Genomic DNA, 18,062 nt, shown 5'->3' on the forward strand with positions numbered 1-18,062 from the left:
GACGCTGCAGAAGAAGGCTACCATCGTGTGTTCAAACCCCAACTTAAGGCATGTATATTTGTACACTGTTACTATTATATACGGTTTTGTTGAAGTCGTGCTGACATCATCCAACATTGAGTCTCGCCATTTGTATGTCCAATGTTAAGTTGCGAGAATTTCTTCTGAAATAAGTCGAGGGCAATGTTGACGATGGTGGTGATGATGATCGTGATGTTTAATTAAACTCCTGCTCCTCTTTCTCCCATTGTATTCCAGTGATACTCTCTCTTTACTGTAATAGCACCAACACACCACATGTTTTATGTATGTACTATTTTTAATACCAATATGTTACATACTGGCTGTCGATGAGCGAAGCTCCAGTTCCCGAGACTTGTGAGTGGTTCACTGCAATCCACCTGCTGATGTAATGTGCTGAGATCCAAGGGAGGCGTGGAAGGACTGGGAGATGGAGATGGGGATCGATCCCTTTCCTGAAACAATAACAAACACAAGCTGTAACCAACAAGTACCAACCAAGCTGCATCATAGCAAATACAAACGACTTTTTTAACCAACGTTTGGGTTCATGTAGATGAATACGACTGGTTAAAATGAACAAATTCTTATTTTAAGTTTACTTATTTTGCTCAATAAACTACAACAGACGTCAATGTCATCAGAAATACACAAATTCAAATTCTCCCTGTTGTCAAAGCACCTGAAAATTTCCATCTGGTTCCTGAGTTTTTCTCCTTACAAGGGAAATGTTAATGAACTCATGTCGGAACCTCCCCTAGAATTATGTTCATAGTTACATCTCCACATGAGAATTAGTTACTCTTACTCGCAGTTTGAAGGATGGTTTCAATACCAGGTTATTAATAGTTCCTTTGTTAGATTAATCCATGGTTTTGCTATCTCTTCCTAAAAGCTGTGCTGCCTCCTGAATATGTTGGTGTTTTTTCTATCACATCATGATGATGATATTGTAATTATTATTACTACTATCTTATAATTCCATTGTCGGAATAATACAATTTCAAATGAGTATGCTATCACTAGACTTCGGATGTTCAGGCAAATGCCTGTTTCTTTCCTGGGCCTAAAAACAAAACGTTTAAAAAAATATTTATATGCCCCATGTATGGGGTCAATTTGGCTAAGTTTTATAGTGCCTAAAATGCCTATTTGACCGTTACTGCCATTTCTGCACTATTATGTCTAAAATGCCAATTTTAGAGATTTTTCTACTGTATATTAAAATTCTTATTTATTTTTCCTTGCTTTGTCATTTTGTGCTAAATATGATGTGAAATTTTGCAATTTGATGTGAAACTGTGCAATATTTCAAAGTTCAAATGCACCTGTGGTATCAGTGGATATCGAACTTCCTTTTTCTGTAAAATGTTGTTTTATTTAACGACGCTCGCAACTGCAGAGGTTTTATCAGCGTCGCCGGACGTGCCGGAATTTTGTCCTGCAGGAGTTCTTTTACATGCCAGTAAATCTACTGACATGAGCCTGTCGCATTTAAGCACATTTAAATGCCATCGACCTGGCCCGGGATCGAACACGCAAACTTGGGCATAGAAGGCCAGTGCTATACCAACTCACCAACTACGTCGACCCTTTTTCTGTATGTAAAACGGTTTTAAGCAGCAAGATGCATAGATTAGACCCCACTCATTTACAAATGATCTTGTAATTCACTGCCATGCCAATTATAGTAGACAGAACGAACAGGAATGAAAGCATTAAACAAAAAGAGAAGTTCATTATCTCATTGTCGTGTTAATATTTGAAGTTCAGTGTTTTTTCAGTGACTTAAAAGATTTATTCAATGCTTATTTTGATTCTTCAGTGGCCATTTTGTTACCATAACTGCCTATTTTGTCTTATAAGTGCCTATTTTTGGCACCTAAAATACACGGTTTAGTGCCTAAACATCCAAGGCCTAGCCATCACTACAGTGACTTAATTGATTAGACTGACTAAACATGCTTCTAAGCCATCCTTGTTCACTTCATTGCAGAGATTCGAACCCGAAATAATAATAGGCAAGAATTAAATTAGATTAAAATTATGTATCTGTAATTACTTTCTTAATAAGAGACAACCACGAAAATAAATTTCCATTTCAAACTGTTCATTAACATGTAAACAAACTCACCTGTGGATGTAGCTGCAAAAACGAATGCGCCGAGCTAGAGTTCGAACTCGCTTCCTGGCTGGAATCGTCGTCAGATGCGCTGCCAGTCATTGAAATAGGCTGTTGTGAAATTCTAGAGATGGCAGCATTTCCTTCTTGGTCCTCGTTTTCCTGCAAGTCAAATTCCAAAATTGTCATCTTATCAAAATGTAGAACCGAACAATATCATACATTACAGCAATACTGAAGAGGTTTTCAGTCATTCTGTACCATATTATTTAAGTACCGGTTCACAATAACCAAAACTGTTTGCATCCTTACCTTGGACGAGCCTCCTCCGTCCATGTCCTCGGGTGATGTTTTGGAACTCTTGTGAACGATCCTTCGTCTTCTGGCCATATTCCTGCGCCCCCGTGGTGCAACAGCGCGCGCAAATCTCTCGCAGCTCCTCCTCCTCTCGTGCTCATTGTCGTCGAACATCTCGGCAACCACCACAGCTGAGGAATCGCTGTCATTGTTGGGCGCAGCTGCTGATTTGGATGTAGAAATAGAAGCAGAGTTGCGCTCGTGGAGCGGCAAACCACCGAATCTCTGTAATAATAACAACAATGCACATATTATAATTAGTATTGCAGTATGTCAATATCGCATATTTTAATTCCTGTAATGATAAAATAAAGTTTGTTTTACTGACCACAATGCCGTTTTAGTTTATGAGCCATTATCATTTGAGCCATTCAGAGCAGAAGTGGTGTAAGTCAAGATTGCGTAATGAGCAGGGAACGGATTTATATGGACTAAAAATATATGAAATATGTAAATATATATGTAGTTATTTTTACCAAAATATGGAATTAAATATGGATTTTTACCAAAATATGGAATTAAATATGGACTTAAAATTATAAAAAAATGACTATGTACGTTAAATATTGGTACATTTTAATCAAACTAAACAAAAAATATAATGGACGTACCTTATCTTCCAATGTAGTTTCAACAAAACACAATTTTTATTGTCTGTTACCATAACAATAGGTTACAAACATTTCTTTCAAGTGCTGAAAAGTGAATCTTCTTCTATTGTCTCTGAGGATAGATTTATACTGACTAAAAGAGCGTTCGACGTCACAAGAAGTAACTGGTACATAATTCAATTTCACAATGTCTGCTGGGGATAAGTCCAAGTTAATCTTCACTGTTGATTCACCACTCATCACAGCAACAACCTTTTGTAGTTCTTCATATCCAGGGTTTTTTGATAGTACAGTGTCCACCTTAGCTCTTACTGCATCTGCAACTTTACCTCTACCACGATTCAGTTGTTCCACAGTACTATTTATAATTTCAAAACTTTCAGATAGTGAAAGGTGCCTATTTTGGAGACTTTTGAGCGTTTTTATGATGCATGAAAATGTATGCTGAATGTGAGCTAAGTCATTCTTCACACTTATGTCACAGGTAACTGTTTTCGCAGTATCAATTGAGACTGCATCTTCAGAGTCCAATGCAAGGAGAACATTGTTAATAGAGTCTATATGTTCGGCATAATATTCAACTGCTTCTAGCCATGTACCCCATCTAGTTAAAATTGGCTTTGGTGGCAATGGAATTTCAGGGTACATTTCTTTCAACACGTTAACTCTACTGGGAGCTTTGAGAAATACTTTTTTCACTGATGAAATCAACAAATCTACTTTAGGGAAATTGTCTCTGACCACTTCTGCCACACGATGAAATGCATGCGCCACACAAGTAAAATGAGTCAATTTAGGATATACAACAGATAATGCTTGTCCAGCTTTGACTATATAAGGGGCAGCATCGCTAATAAAGAATAACACATTATCGTACATAATACCCTTTGGCCACAGGATACCCATAGCTTCGTTGAACAGTTTAACTATAGTTTTGTTATTGCACTTTTCTAGAACATCACAATGTAAAAGAATTCGTTCAGAATATTGTTCACTTAACAAACCGATAACTACATTACCAACAAGTCTACCTTCTTTGTCGGGAGTCTCATCAATGGAAACCCAAATTGAACTATCTTTAATTTCATCTCTTATCTTCTGTATTGTCTCATCGTAGATGGATGGAGCATACGTCTTCCTAAGTGTTGACTCATCCGGGATTGTATGTTGAGTATATTTTTCAAGGAATTCCCTGAAGACCTTATTCTTTAGTTTGTAGAGAGGAATATCAGCAGAGATGAGAGAACGGCACAGGTCGATGTTAAACTCAGATCTTACATTCGATGTTGTTGGTTGTGTTAAAAACAATTGTCTCTGCTTGGAATTTAGTTGTTTGTTGGCCTGATGTTTACTAGTTGTAATGTGTTGTTGCACCAGGAACTTTTGTGTAGATGATACTGCACACTGACACAAATTACAAAATAATATTTTATTGTCAGTTGATAAACCATCTTCTTTAAATTCTGACATGTAACTTGTTAGTTTTGATTTTAAATTGACTGAATGACGTACTTTTGGCATATTTACCGTCTTTATAGTATGATTTACAAAACTGAACCTATGTGTACTCTGACTGGCATTTAACTGTTGAGCTGCACAACTGAAGTCTGTTAAAAATTTTAAATTAAATTAATACAGTTTTGTAACTTACTTTCCCATTGTTGATAGGACTGCTAATTTTCAAATAACTCTGATGTTAAAGGGATTACTGAACATGTGTTTAAATCTCTATTGTTGAAATGTATTTTTAAAAGTTAATGGAATTTTGTTTTGTTTTATTGTTAAACCTAATATAATATGGACTGTTTTATATGAAATATGGAAAATATATGGAAATTAACGAAAATATGTACTAAACTCTAAAATATGGAAAAATATGGAAAATAAAAGTAGGATTTTTCAACCCTATACATTGTGAAACATAAAGATAATGCAAAATATAAATTATATTAGCTTTATAAGTAAATATGTATTTACATATAAATCCTTTCCCTGGTAATGAGGTTTAAAATAGAAATGTTATAAAATACAGCGCAAAGTAGCAGTTAATACTGGGTGTTCATTTCAAAGTGTGTCATGACGTCACTGTTGTTGGGTCACCGATTTGAAGCGAGTTTCAGCTTATATGTTAGAGAAGTTGCATATTATTTAAGGCGTTCTTCAATCTGAACTTGAGAACGTGTACGGTGTAACTTGAACGTCGTAGCAACAGATGGCGGTCTGTACGGTCTGTGTGCTACCATAACCTCTTTCGAACTGTGTTTTGCGCCGGCAAGTCGCATGCAGGGTATTTGTTATCATCGGTTGCGTACGGTAACATTCCACAACACAAATCAAATGCTCCGTGTCCATGTTGACAGTCGAAGTTAATGTCAACAAATACGTAAGTAATCGTCTTAACCCTCTCCCCATATCCCGACAGTACGTATTTCCAAACAGTTCACATTCCTGCCACTACCGGCGTTACCGTACGTATCGGCACGTACTCTTCAGAATGAACGCCGTACTTGCTAGCCAACTTCTCTGCCTCTTAGATTATACACCTGAGCTGCGGAAGTGTAGGAAGAGGGAATTCTCTAGGCTCATCAGTTAGCCACATGACGGCATACAGCGAGCCAAGACACATTTTGAACTGAACACCCAGTATGTCCTTCGTGGTATCCACTGACTAATAATAGTTTAAATAAATTGAATATTAATTGCTACTTTGCGCTGTATTTTACAGAATGTTAACTTTAATCCTCATTACCCATTTCTAACTTACACCACTTCTGTTCTGAACGGCTCATTTAATTAAGACTCCTATCATAATTAGACCGCGGATATATGGGTAAAAACAGTGTTGCCACACGATAGTTATGTGAGGACGCAATAATTTGGATCTCGATACGATGTACGATACTTAAAAAAAATTAAGATAATTTGATATGATAAATTTAAAGTTAGATAATTTGGTAGTGAGATGAGGTTTATGAGAGCAACAGCTGGATATACACGCTGGGATCATAAAAAAAATGAGGACATAATGCAATTTCAAATAGAACCCATTATGCAGTTCATCAGCAAATATCAACTTCAGTGGAAGGGTCATCTCGAACGAATGAATCGATGCAGAATTCCAAAAGCACTGTTTCATTACCATCCGTATGGCAAAAGATCTCTAGGTCGTCCCAAGAAGAGATGGACTGAAAATTCTAGTTTGAGACCGTAACAGGCCACTTGGCCTAAATACTTGTTAGGAAGATGACGACGACGACGAGATAATTTGGTAATGCGATGAAGACTAAATTTATACATTTCGCGGGAAATTACCGAAGAACAATCGCACTTAGACCTATTAAGTTACAGGAACTAACAACATATCAACAGTAAGTTTTTACACTGAAACTCTGTATAAAATATCGCACAAATAATTGCATTATATCAATATAGGATGACCAGACGTATTATCGCCGCGCTCTCATGGTTAACATGCCGGCATCATACAATAACGTGCGGTGTGCTTTTAAAACATAATTTTGCCGACCGATTGTTGCTCTGTAGGTTTCACTCTAAGCGTCACGTTGTCACGTCTACTTCCTCGATAAGAATAAGCACTAGTTTGTTATATTGTTAAATGACTATTATTATTATTATTATTATTATTATTTTATATACGAGTACGTTGACATGCTTAACTCTTAATAATAACTCTTTAATAATAACTTTTAATCACATACTTTAATGTTCGTCCTCAGCACAAGGCATTGTAACATGGTTTTATAATAATAATAATACAAATGGCTTTTAAGGAACCCGAAGGTTCATTGCGCCCTCACATAAGCCCGCCATCGGTCCCTATCCTGAGCAAGATTAATCCAGTCTCTATCATCATACCCCACCTCCCTCAAATCCATTTTAATATTATCCTCCCATCTACGTCTCGGATAATAATAATAATAATAATAATAATAATAATAATAATAATAATAATAATGTTTTATTTTCGCTGGCAGAGTTAAGGCCATAAGGCCTTCTCTTCCACTCAATCAGCCTTAATCAATACAATACATATTTAAATTACGAATATTTACACTACACTTAAAAGGTTCTCCAGCAATATTCTTCAGTTAAGTTTTAACGACTAGTAGACTACATATTTATTTAAATTTAGATAAACCTATAAGGTAAAGTAGTAACTTAATTTATGAGCTAATTTAATTCAATCAACTATAATTAATTTGAGATTTGAGATAGCTAGTAAAATGATGAGCTAGTCTTAGTCCACGTGGATTAGACAAGTAGGTGTCATTTATTAATGGAAGCTGCTTATTGGTTGCAATATTGAAATTGAGGCGAGTGATTGGAGCGGCGACATAAGAAATTGAAAACAATAATGCAATTAAATTTCAAAGACCTGCCGAATGTTATGCAAGAGGCCGCTCAAAGACCTACCGAATGTTAACCATGACAGCGCGGCGATAATACCGTTTTTTAACGCATTGTCCCTCTTTTCAGCCTTTTGTCTCGTGTCCCGAGAAACATGCGAACAGGAGGCTAACCGTTTCTTTTAAATATAGTCCCTTTTTGCAATTTTCTTTTCATAAAATATTTCTTTAATGTTTTTATAAATCCCACGATTTGTTCTAAAATTAGTTCCAGTAGTGTTAAAACTATTGAGAGGTGGAGTAAAACATTCGAAGTGATGACAATTTTAGGAACATTATCCCTGGTAACAACGCGCCCTGAGAAAGGGTGTTTTCCTTAATCAGCTCTCTTGGGAGAAATCAGCTTTCTTTTAAAACAGTAAAGGCTACATTGATTGCAAAATGCCATTTTAAGGATATTTCTTGCATGCTGTTCTACATTTTCTAAAGAAAAGATCACAAGTTTTAGAGGAAATCCAGTCGTCACAAAAGTATGGCCCTCACGTTGCAGAAAATTTTTATTTTTTTTTTTTTAATTTTATTGGGTTATTTTACGACGCTGTATCAACATCTAGGTTATTTAGCGTCTGAATGATATGAAGGTGATAATGCCGGTGAAATGAGTCCGGGGTCCAACACCGAAAGTTACCCAGCATTTGCTCGTATTGGGTTGAGGGAAAACCCCGGAAAAAACCTCAACCAGGTAACTTGTCCCGACCGGGATTCGAACCCGGCCACCTGGTTTCGCGGCCAGACGCGCTGACTGTTACTCCACAGGCGTGGACTGCAGATTATTGTTTTCTGCCTGGAATATGTTAAAAGGTATGTAAGGCTGACTATATTTACTATACTGTAATAAATTACTGGCTGACACAATGAGAACAATGCTATTTTAGTTGATGGACCAAGATAAATCTCATATTAATATCTGTTCAGTGGGCCAACCATAATTTTAATCTGGGGGGAGGAGAGGTGCTAAAATAAGATGTCGTGCTTGCGAGAATACAAAACTATGGATGAATACTTACCACACCATGCCCCATTCCGGGATCTATTAGTTCTGTGAGGAAATTCTTCCCGCTGTTGCTCTTGTTGATGTTGTTGTTGTTATTCTTGGTGCTTCCCTTGACAAGAGAGAAATCTTCGTGGCTACTGACGCGGCGAATGCTGTCTTTAGTGTTTACACTTCCTTCTTCCAGAGGCCTCTCTTCAGAATTTGATCTAAAAATATAAACAATAATTATTGTATTTAACTTGTATTACGACATAAAGGATCCGAATACATAGATTTTGACCAAAAATGGCATAATAATAATGATAATAATAATAATAATAATAATAATAATAATGTAATAATAATAATAATAATAATGTAATAATAATGCATTAATTAAAAATAGAACAAAATTACAAATGGTGATTATAGTTATAATAATAATAATAATAATAATAATAATAATAATAATAATAATAATAATAACAATGTAATAATTAAAAATAGAATAAGATTACAAATTGTGATTATAGTCATAATAATAATAATAATGTAATAATAATGCATTAATTAAAAATAGAATAAAATTACAAATGGTGATTATAGTAATAATAATAATAATAATAATAATAATAATAATAGTCATTTAACAATATAACAAACAGTGCTTATTCTTATCGAGGAAGTAGACGTGACAACGTGACGCTCAGAGTGAAACCTACAGAGCAACAATCGGTCGGCAAAATTATGTTTTAAAAGCACACCGCACGTTATTGTATGATGCCGGCATCTGTAGCATGAGGCCGCGGCGATAACAACAACAATACTTATTAGAATCAACTTATAACTTATCGGTATTATTGTCATTCAATAAACCTGACACAATGATAACTAAGGGACAGCAGTGGAATAAGTTATGCTTAATTACATATTTCGCATTACCATCAAACAGAAACGTTATTAAAGGAGGCTGACCAATTTTGAAATACAATATAAAAACTTGAATAAACTCCAACGAATTAGAAGCAAAAATCACACAATTAATAGATTACTGACTCAACTAGGAAATGTACCACATTCACAACAGTACTATCTGAAAGATATTTCCTGGAAATATAACGTAACAGAATTGAAGAAAAATACAGCGCCGTGGAGAACTAAGCACATAGGCCTAATACAAAAATGGCTACCGTAAATTTGTAAATATGCAAACAAATTCTCACTGTAACTGTATGTTCAGTGACCTCAACAAGGTACAAGTCTGTGAAAATAATACTCCTCTTCATGTGAACATAATAATAATAATAATAAGGTACAATTCTGTGAAAATAATACTCCTCTTCATGTGAATATAACAATAACTTAATAATAATAATAATAATATAATAATAATAATAATAATAATAAGGTACAATTCTGTGAAAATAATACTCCTCTTCATGTGAATATAACTTAATAATAATAATAATAATAATAATAATAATAATAATAATAAGGTACAATTCTGTGAAAATAATACTCCTCTTCATGTGAATATAATAACTTAATAATAATAATAATAATAATAATAATAATAATAATAAGGTACAATTCTGTGAAAATAATACTCCTCTTCATGTGAATATAATAACTTAATAATAATAATAATAATAATAATAATAATAATACTTTTACCTTCCTTAAGAGTCATAATATATGCACATCATACAATGCAAACTGATATACTTAACGTGACCAAAATAAAATTACCGTAACCATTTTTAATCTAGCGGTGATGACTAGCCTATAGGTTTACGTGTGACGCAACTCTCACAGGATACGAAGCCAGGAAAAAAGAGACAAAGTTCGAAGACGATGAAAACTCAGATTAAATCACATAAGAATAACCCTTTCGCCATCTCAAACGACTATAGTAGAATAAATTAGTACTCTTGCAATATTGCATCTTGGCAGAAACACAATTGCATAAATACAAGCAATTCTGCTAGAAGGTGAAGTCCTTTCGCTTCCTAGTAAGACAGACTGGAGGACATTGCCCATTGTCAGTGCTTAGAAAATAAAAAAGAGTAACATAATCACGAATGGGCTGTCACTGCCACTTCCGATTTTGTACTTCTGCACTAAATCCGCATGGATCTACAGGTTGGCTCTAAATTAGACCGACAAACTTTGGGATCGGAGAGATAAAGTTTTCTAAAACTCTTTCTGTTGAGGAACAAGTGGGCAGCAGTCTATTGTGATCAGACTGATAATTTAACACTGCAGTAAGTGTTTTTCGTTTTGTTTTATTTGTGTCTTTCTGTAATTTTGGGTCAAATAAATACCTGAAACATTAATGATTTGTTTATTAAAATCATTAACTAATTTTCAAATAATTTATTACCTCAATCTCGTCGTGTAAGATAGCCCAATTAATGACATAAAAAGTTGTTGCACTGAAACGAAACTTCGCAGCCCATTTGTTCCCTAACAAAAAGCGTTTTGAAAAAGGTTTGTCGGTCTAATTTACAGACACACTGTACACCGCAAAGTTCCATTGTTCCTTCTTGTCTGCCTGCCTTACAAGTTCTGCTGTTTTGAGGTTCCCTGGTAAAGGGATCTCCCTATATACATTATGAAGGCGCGTGGGGATATGGAAGTAGAGCTCCATGCTTTCTTGGCCTCGGCACTAGAATGAGGTGGTGTGATCGGCATCAGGATCCGAGAGCCTTTTTAACTCCACGGAAAGACCCGGTACGTACTCGTACTCAATTTCATAGAAGGTTGAGTGAACTTCGGGTCGTTCTGGAAGTTTTGGTAACGATAAAAACATACCGACACCACCAGGGACTGAACCCAGGACTTTCCAGTTTATAGCTAGATGCTCTATTTATTCAAAAGTAGGAGAGGATGAAATCGCTGGAACTTCATTAAAATAACATTACTTAAAAGTAAAATTACTATCTCATTTACGAAAAATGGTTATAACATCACAATAGCTGTTTTCAATTTATTGTTTAGTTTGGTTGCTCAAGTAACGTTTATTTAGAAATGTACGGTAACGAATCAAAACTATTCTTGTATAAGTTACTGTATTCCGGGAAATAACGATTTTCACGTTGCTCTGTTCAGTGTTGCCATGAATGAAAAAGAAATTTTTTCTACAAAAACTTCAAAACTATAAATGCATTGAGGTTTGGTCCCTGTGATCTGTTTTTATCTCAAAAGTTTTTTGTTTTGTTTTTTTTTAACTCGAAAAGATCGGTTCTGTGGCAGATTAACATTACAACAGGCTACAATTCGTAGAATATGTTGCAAATACTGGTTTCAGAGAGTCAGAAAATTGGTGAAAATGTCAAATAATAACATTGAATTTTGTATAAAAAATCAGTTGTGAGAGCTGCAGAGAAGTTAATCAACAGTATGACGACCTTCCTGTGGCATAGCTAAAACTGGCTATAAGGTTATTAAAAATATTTATTCGCTACCTTTTTTATATAGAAGAACTGAAGTGATCAGATACTGGAGAAATAGGCCTACAAAATATTTGCAGAATTTTCTCTGAAAGCTATACAGAGTCGGGAAGAGAGAGATTTATTAATGACCAAAAACAAAATGTCAGTCATGCTTAAATTTTATATAAGTCGCTTTGCACATAAATAAACTCCATTCGTTTGTGAATATCATAGTGGTATATTTCTGTCTAAATTCTATTTTAGTAAAGTTTCAGCTATTTCAAGACTGTCCTGATTTCAAAATAACCCCATACATCAATATCTATCCTACTGAATATGTCTACTGTCTACTTCCCGAGTTTCGTTTTCATAATCCTATGATGTACCAACATGTGTTCACTCAGACGAAATCTTCGGTTTTCTCACACTATTCTACAGACTTCGACTTTTACATGATTTCCTGAATCTTTCGCACTTACACAGTTACACACACATGCATGACTCCGTACTTTCTACACAGTTCTTTATTTCTCTCTATAGGCATATCTCTATACATTGGGCTGCAAAAAGAAAAAAAAAATGTCGTTACGAAATTATATCGTTTTTCGAGGAATTTAGCAAACATGGCGAGCTGGAAAGCTATTTTCCTGAAAACATGTAAATAAGACTTTTATAACATGTTCACGTTATTATTTAATATGAATTGATTTTAAATTATTCATATACTTTTATTTTACAACATTAATAAGAATACTACACGAAAATAGTGAAACTGCAGTTTATATGGTATTCCACAGCCTTCCCTATTATTCAAGGATGCTGTCATTGTTACAATCGATATATACGACCAGTTAAATTTCATATTGTATTAACAAAAATATAAGTATCGATTTTATTATAAATATAAAATTTTGTTACAAGTGTAGATACAGAATTTAAAACTGAAACTAATTGAAACATTTAACTACACATTTGTCCTTTGCACGGAATAAAAACTCTTTAGAAAATTCAGGCCAGTTCAGATGTGTTTGTAATTTCTATTTCTATTGTTTTCTAAGCGAAGTCCTCGTAAAACGATATTTCAAATCGATAGCGACTTCGACTCGGCATTTCTTTTGCAGTCCAGTGTACGTCTGTATGCCTATATATTAGTACATGGGTTGAAATAGTAATATGCGTTACAAGAGCGGTATGTTGATGTTTTCATGTTCGAGGAAAAGATTGAAAAAGCGAAACGTAGGCCTAGTTGAGCTTTTTTAATTTCCGAGAACATGAAAACAAACATACCGTTCATGTATCGTACATTATTTTGTGCGAAGATCGTTTATTACATACCTGAAAGAGGAATTTCTAATTAGTTGCAATGAAATCTCCATCTTGGTTTCTGTTCAATGACGGCAATTTTGGAAAACAAAAATATCTCTCTTCAACATAGTTGCTATAAAATGTTTTCTGTGTTTACTATACTCCAGCAGGCCGTGATATACGTCTGTCTCCCCCCCTCTTCCAGTCTATAAATGCGAACTTAAAACAAACGGTAAGGTTATGTAATGATTTATTTTTCATTTTAATATTTTAACAATATTATTTATATAACATATTGCAGTAATAACATTGGCATCTGGAATCTTGTTGATTTTTTCACGGCTTCCTTAATGTTACTTGCATCACGAATGCAATAACTTTAGTGGAGTAGTAGAGTTTACTTAAGTTTTGCAAATATTTAAAAACAATAATTAACAGTGCAATTTAGGTGAAATTGCAGTGGTAAGTTTCCAATTTATAATTATTACTATGTTAAACGTCTCTAAAAATAATATGTTAAAAGCCTAAAGCAGTAAAATGAATAATATCTCTCTTAAGCGGTAAGAAGAGGGAAATTGTTATGTGTGTTACGTTGGGAATACTGAATGTGGTATTTCACACTTACCGCGTATTGGTTTTGTGCGGAAAACAAGCAAATACGCACGATCTCGCACAAATGGCTTTTACTTTTCACTTTAATGTCAATGTGAGGAATTTTCTCGATAGCACACTCAATCAGAGATGGATAGGACGAAAAGGAAGTGCTGCGGAGTTCCCGCCTCAATCTTTCGGATTTAACCCCTCCAGACTTCTACTTACGGAGAGCTCTAAAGGACACAGTGTACGTCGAAAAACCACAAACACTGGAGGAACTGAGAGTTCAGATTAAACATGCCTATAATGATATTCCATTAGCAACAATCCAGTTGGTATGTCGCTCTGTTGTACGTCGTTGTTGGGCGTTTACTGTGGCGGAAGAGGGCCATTTTGAACATGTACGTGCTTAAGGAATATGAAACAGCAAAAACTGTATTTCTGTCTCATCTCGTTGCTGAGAAATAGTGTTTCAAAATGTGTATACATCAATTTGGGACAGTCTGTATTTCTATACTGTGCATTATCTACAAACAGCAATAGGCTACTCGAAATGAATGATTCCAAAAACTGCATTTTCTTGGAAATTCTGGTTTCCCGTTGTCTTTCCACCTACTCTGTCGACAAATTAAGTGGTTCATCCGCCTTTACAGCAATTTCTCAATCGTCGCATTCGTTATTTTGCTGCCACAAACACGCATGCTGTATTTACAATTTAAAATGGCTATTACTCAGTTGCAATAAAACCATAAAAACCTACGACTGACTATTTAACTAACATTGCACTGGTTTATATAATCTCGTTCTTCAAATTAACAATGAATGTCATAACTATTTACGTTGTTGTAAACATGTGGGACATTAACGTACTTCGAAACGCCAAAAATATAAACCATATGCTATTTCAAAAACGGGGAGGCCAAGGCTCTTCGAGGACTATAGCGCCAAGTAGTTCGTGTGATTTTTATGAATACAAGAATGAGTGATAAATTAAAACAGGAAACAAAATAAATGTCGGAAATTTAGCAGTCGTCCTCATACAGAATAAACCGTAAGTAATATCATTCATTTCAGGGGGTTATTCTTTGAGATATTTCAAACAAAAAAAGTTTCATACAATTTTGCTCGATTCTGCTTCCTTTTCGAGATGTTTTATATGCAACATATTGTATCATAGCGTGTTTTGGGAAAGCCATTGATTTAATTCCCAATATGCTCAGTCAATATAAGAGAGCACTGTATTATGATAATAAATGATTAAAAGAATTTTAGTTTTTGTCCTTTAAATGTGCAGAAATTTGATCTGAACAAATGTAACTTTTCGTTCTGAAAAGAAATTTTAAAATGTTACGCTCGTTTGGGTCAAATTTATGTATATTTAAAGGACAAATCTAAAATGCTTTCAATCATGTATTATCATAATACTGCTCTTTTAAATGGATTGAGCATATTAAGAACATACTATAAAATGCTTCATATAAAACAAATGTTTTCTCGAAAAAGAAGGAAAAGCAAGCAAAATTGTATTAAACCTTTTTGTTCAAAATATCTCAAAGAATAATCCCCTGAAATTAATGACATTACTTACGGTTCACTTCGTTTTGTGCGAGCTATCGCGACTCCATCTAACATCTCATTCTATTGTTACGGTATAAACTTCCTCACAATGTAATGTGTTTAGAGAGTAGCAGTTACCTCTGAATTGGTAGAAAGAAGACGAGAGTAATTACATTTAGAGGCACTGATCACATGCGGGCGAAAATAGTTATCGAGGCCACAATTACTGAACAACTTCACTACTGAATATCACATAACTTATAGATTAGAGGAAGACGTAGGTAGGCCTACAAAAAATCAGTACCTGTGTGGCACAATCAAAATATATTTTACAAATTTGAATCGAAACAGTGTTAAACAGGCCTGGGCGTTAATGACTCAATCGAGTTACTGCAGACTACCCTTCGACTCTTCACTTCACATTCCTCAGCATAGACAGTTATGTTTCGGACCGATATGAGCACACAGGAAGGCAAGCATTGTTGAGTGACGGATTGTATAAGGCATATCACAGCTTTCAGCTTACGCTAGTCGCCTAAAATCCACCACTGTTGCATTGTATCTTACTGTGTGTTCGTTTCTAAATCGAAATCGGGGATATTTTGAAAAGAAGTAAAACGTGAAAAGCAGAGCAGAAACTATACGGGATTGACAACCGATCAGAACACACGCCAACAAAATCACTTAAAAGTTTTGCCTAAGAGACTTGAATGTCTAAATCACCAGTACAAAATGTCATATAATTAATTAAATTATAACCATATAAGTAGGGGTGTGATTATATGATGATTATTTTACTCCGATTTCGGTGAATAAAATGAAATGATTTATGTGAATATTTCGTAAAAAAAGCGAGCAATTTCGTTCATATTTCGCTTCTTAAAAAAACTTAAAAAAATAATGAAATAACATTTTAAAAAATTATTATTGAAACAATCTTTTTGGGCCGTATTCATAGACATTTTTAGCGCGGGTTTCCGGTGGATGATCAGCGGAACTAACGTTGTTCATATTCATAAACCAATGTTAGCGATATGAATAATAAAATTTGTCTCTCCTCTGGCAAAGTCGGGGCTAGTTTAGCACGCTCGTAGCGGGGCTAGCGAAATGTCTATGAATAGCACCCTTAGAAACTAACAGAAAATTGTATGCATCATTAATTAAATTCATAATTCAATTTCAATCGACTGTGAGAGGGTGACGACACAGTTTTCTTGATCACACGAAGGCAGTTGTTGCAGGAAAGAGAAACGATTGTTGTCTGATTGCGCTGCTGCCTGGAATTAGTCTCTGAAACTATGCCTAGTCCAAGCTGGAAGCATTTGCGTTAGGTTGCCAGAATTTGCTAGAAATCTTACCTTATAACTTTTCTCTCCTGGCTCTGAGAGCTGAAGCTTTCATGCCGCTCCTTCCTCTTTCGGTGCTGATGCTGCTGTTTGTGGCTGCTGGCAGGTGTTGTCACAACTTCAATTGGCCCTCCAGACTCTACCGGCGGCTTGTGAGGAGCAGGGTGGATGCTGGCATCAGCAAACAGATGTAGACTGCCTTCTCCTACCGCAGCCTGGATTGCTTGATCAACCAACCTGAAATTACAAAGTAACAATCGTTGATGAATTCGCCATTATCTGTTTTATTTAACAACACTTTCAACAGCAGATTGTTCTTCATTGTGCAATGACGGTTTAGGACTACTTTTCCCCTGGAGAAAGGAATCATCCTTGGTGGTTAAAATTCTTGCCACTGAACTGTCTCTTTTTTAATGTAAATACGGAAGAGTCGTTCGAGAAAAAAGATACATTAGACGCAAATAAAAGATTTAAGTGTAAGAACCAGTGCCAAGATACTTTCAAATGTTGATTGCTTTGGAATGGATGGATAGTGTAATGCTAAATATATACCGTATGTATCAGAAAATAAAGTTCTTTAACAATTATTCGCATTGTTTATTAATTTTTTATTGGGTTATTTTACGATGATGTATCAACATCTAGGTTATTTAGCGTCTGAATGATATGAAGGTGAAATGAGTCCGGGGTCCAGCACCGAAAGTTACCCAACATTTGCTCGTATTAGGTTGAGGGAAAACCCCGGAAAAAACCTCAACCAGGTAACTTGCCCCGACCGGGATTCGAACCCGGGCCACCTGGTTTCTCGCCCAGACGCGCTGACCGTTACTCCACAGGTATGGACATTCGTATTGTACTTTTTTGTAATTACAATAGTTTCCCGTTGTTTGCATTAATTAAATAGTTTCCCCTTTATGTTTGCATTAATTAACATATACAGTACAGGCCTATGTAATTTTTGACGAAATTTTATGTGTAACAATCCAGGTGTCCATCGTTTTCCACGCGGTCTGTCTCATTTCACTGTTTCCAAATTAAGGGACAGAAATAATGAAGTTTAAAATTCATTTTTTTAATTGATGCATAATTTTCTTTTTTGTATATAGAAATATCATTAATGCAACAACTTAAATTCGAGATCAGATTTTGGGAAAATATTGAGTCTCAAATTTTGGGCGGGGGGAGGGGGGAACGCCAGAAAGCAGTAATTCACTACATTTGATACATCTCAGCCATTTTTAAAAACAAATTAAAAATTTCTAAGACATTTTACTCCTAAAAGCACGTTCTTTAACTTTCTTGGGAACAACTTAAT

The 18,062-nt window shown here is 35.1% G+C and overlaps 1 protein-coding gene across 3 annotated transcripts in view; it reads right to left on the reverse strand.

Annotated features, from left to right (window-relative positions):
- The window catches only part of LOC138692289 (protein FAM13A), a 461,772-nt gene that overhangs the window by 11,585 nt on the left and 432,125 nt on the right, over nt 1-18,062 (reverse strand). For all 3 annotated transcript variants that reach the window (XM_069815475.1, XM_069815471.1, XM_069815472.1), the window contains 5 exons: nt 16,760-16,984; nt 8,546-8,738; nt 2,456-2,725; nt 2,156-2,305; nt 342-476 (listed from right to left, as the gene is read on the reverse strand). In XM_069815475.1, the coding sequence (XP_069671576.1) occupies nt 342-476; nt 2,156-2,305; nt 2,456-2,725; nt 8,546-8,738; nt 16,760-16,984 (973 nt within the window). The remainder of the gene's footprint in view (nt 1-341; nt 477-2,155; nt 2,306-2,455; nt 2,726-8,545; nt 8,739-16,759; nt 16,985-18,062) is intronic.

This window comes from Periplaneta americana, chromosome 16 (assembly GCF_040183065.1).
Source record: "Periplaneta americana isolate PAMFEO1 chromosome 16, P.americana_PAMFEO1_priV1, whole genome shotgun sequence".
Classification (NCBI taxonomy): Eukaryota; Metazoa; Arthropoda; class Insecta; order Blattodea; family Blattidae; genus Periplaneta; species Periplaneta americana.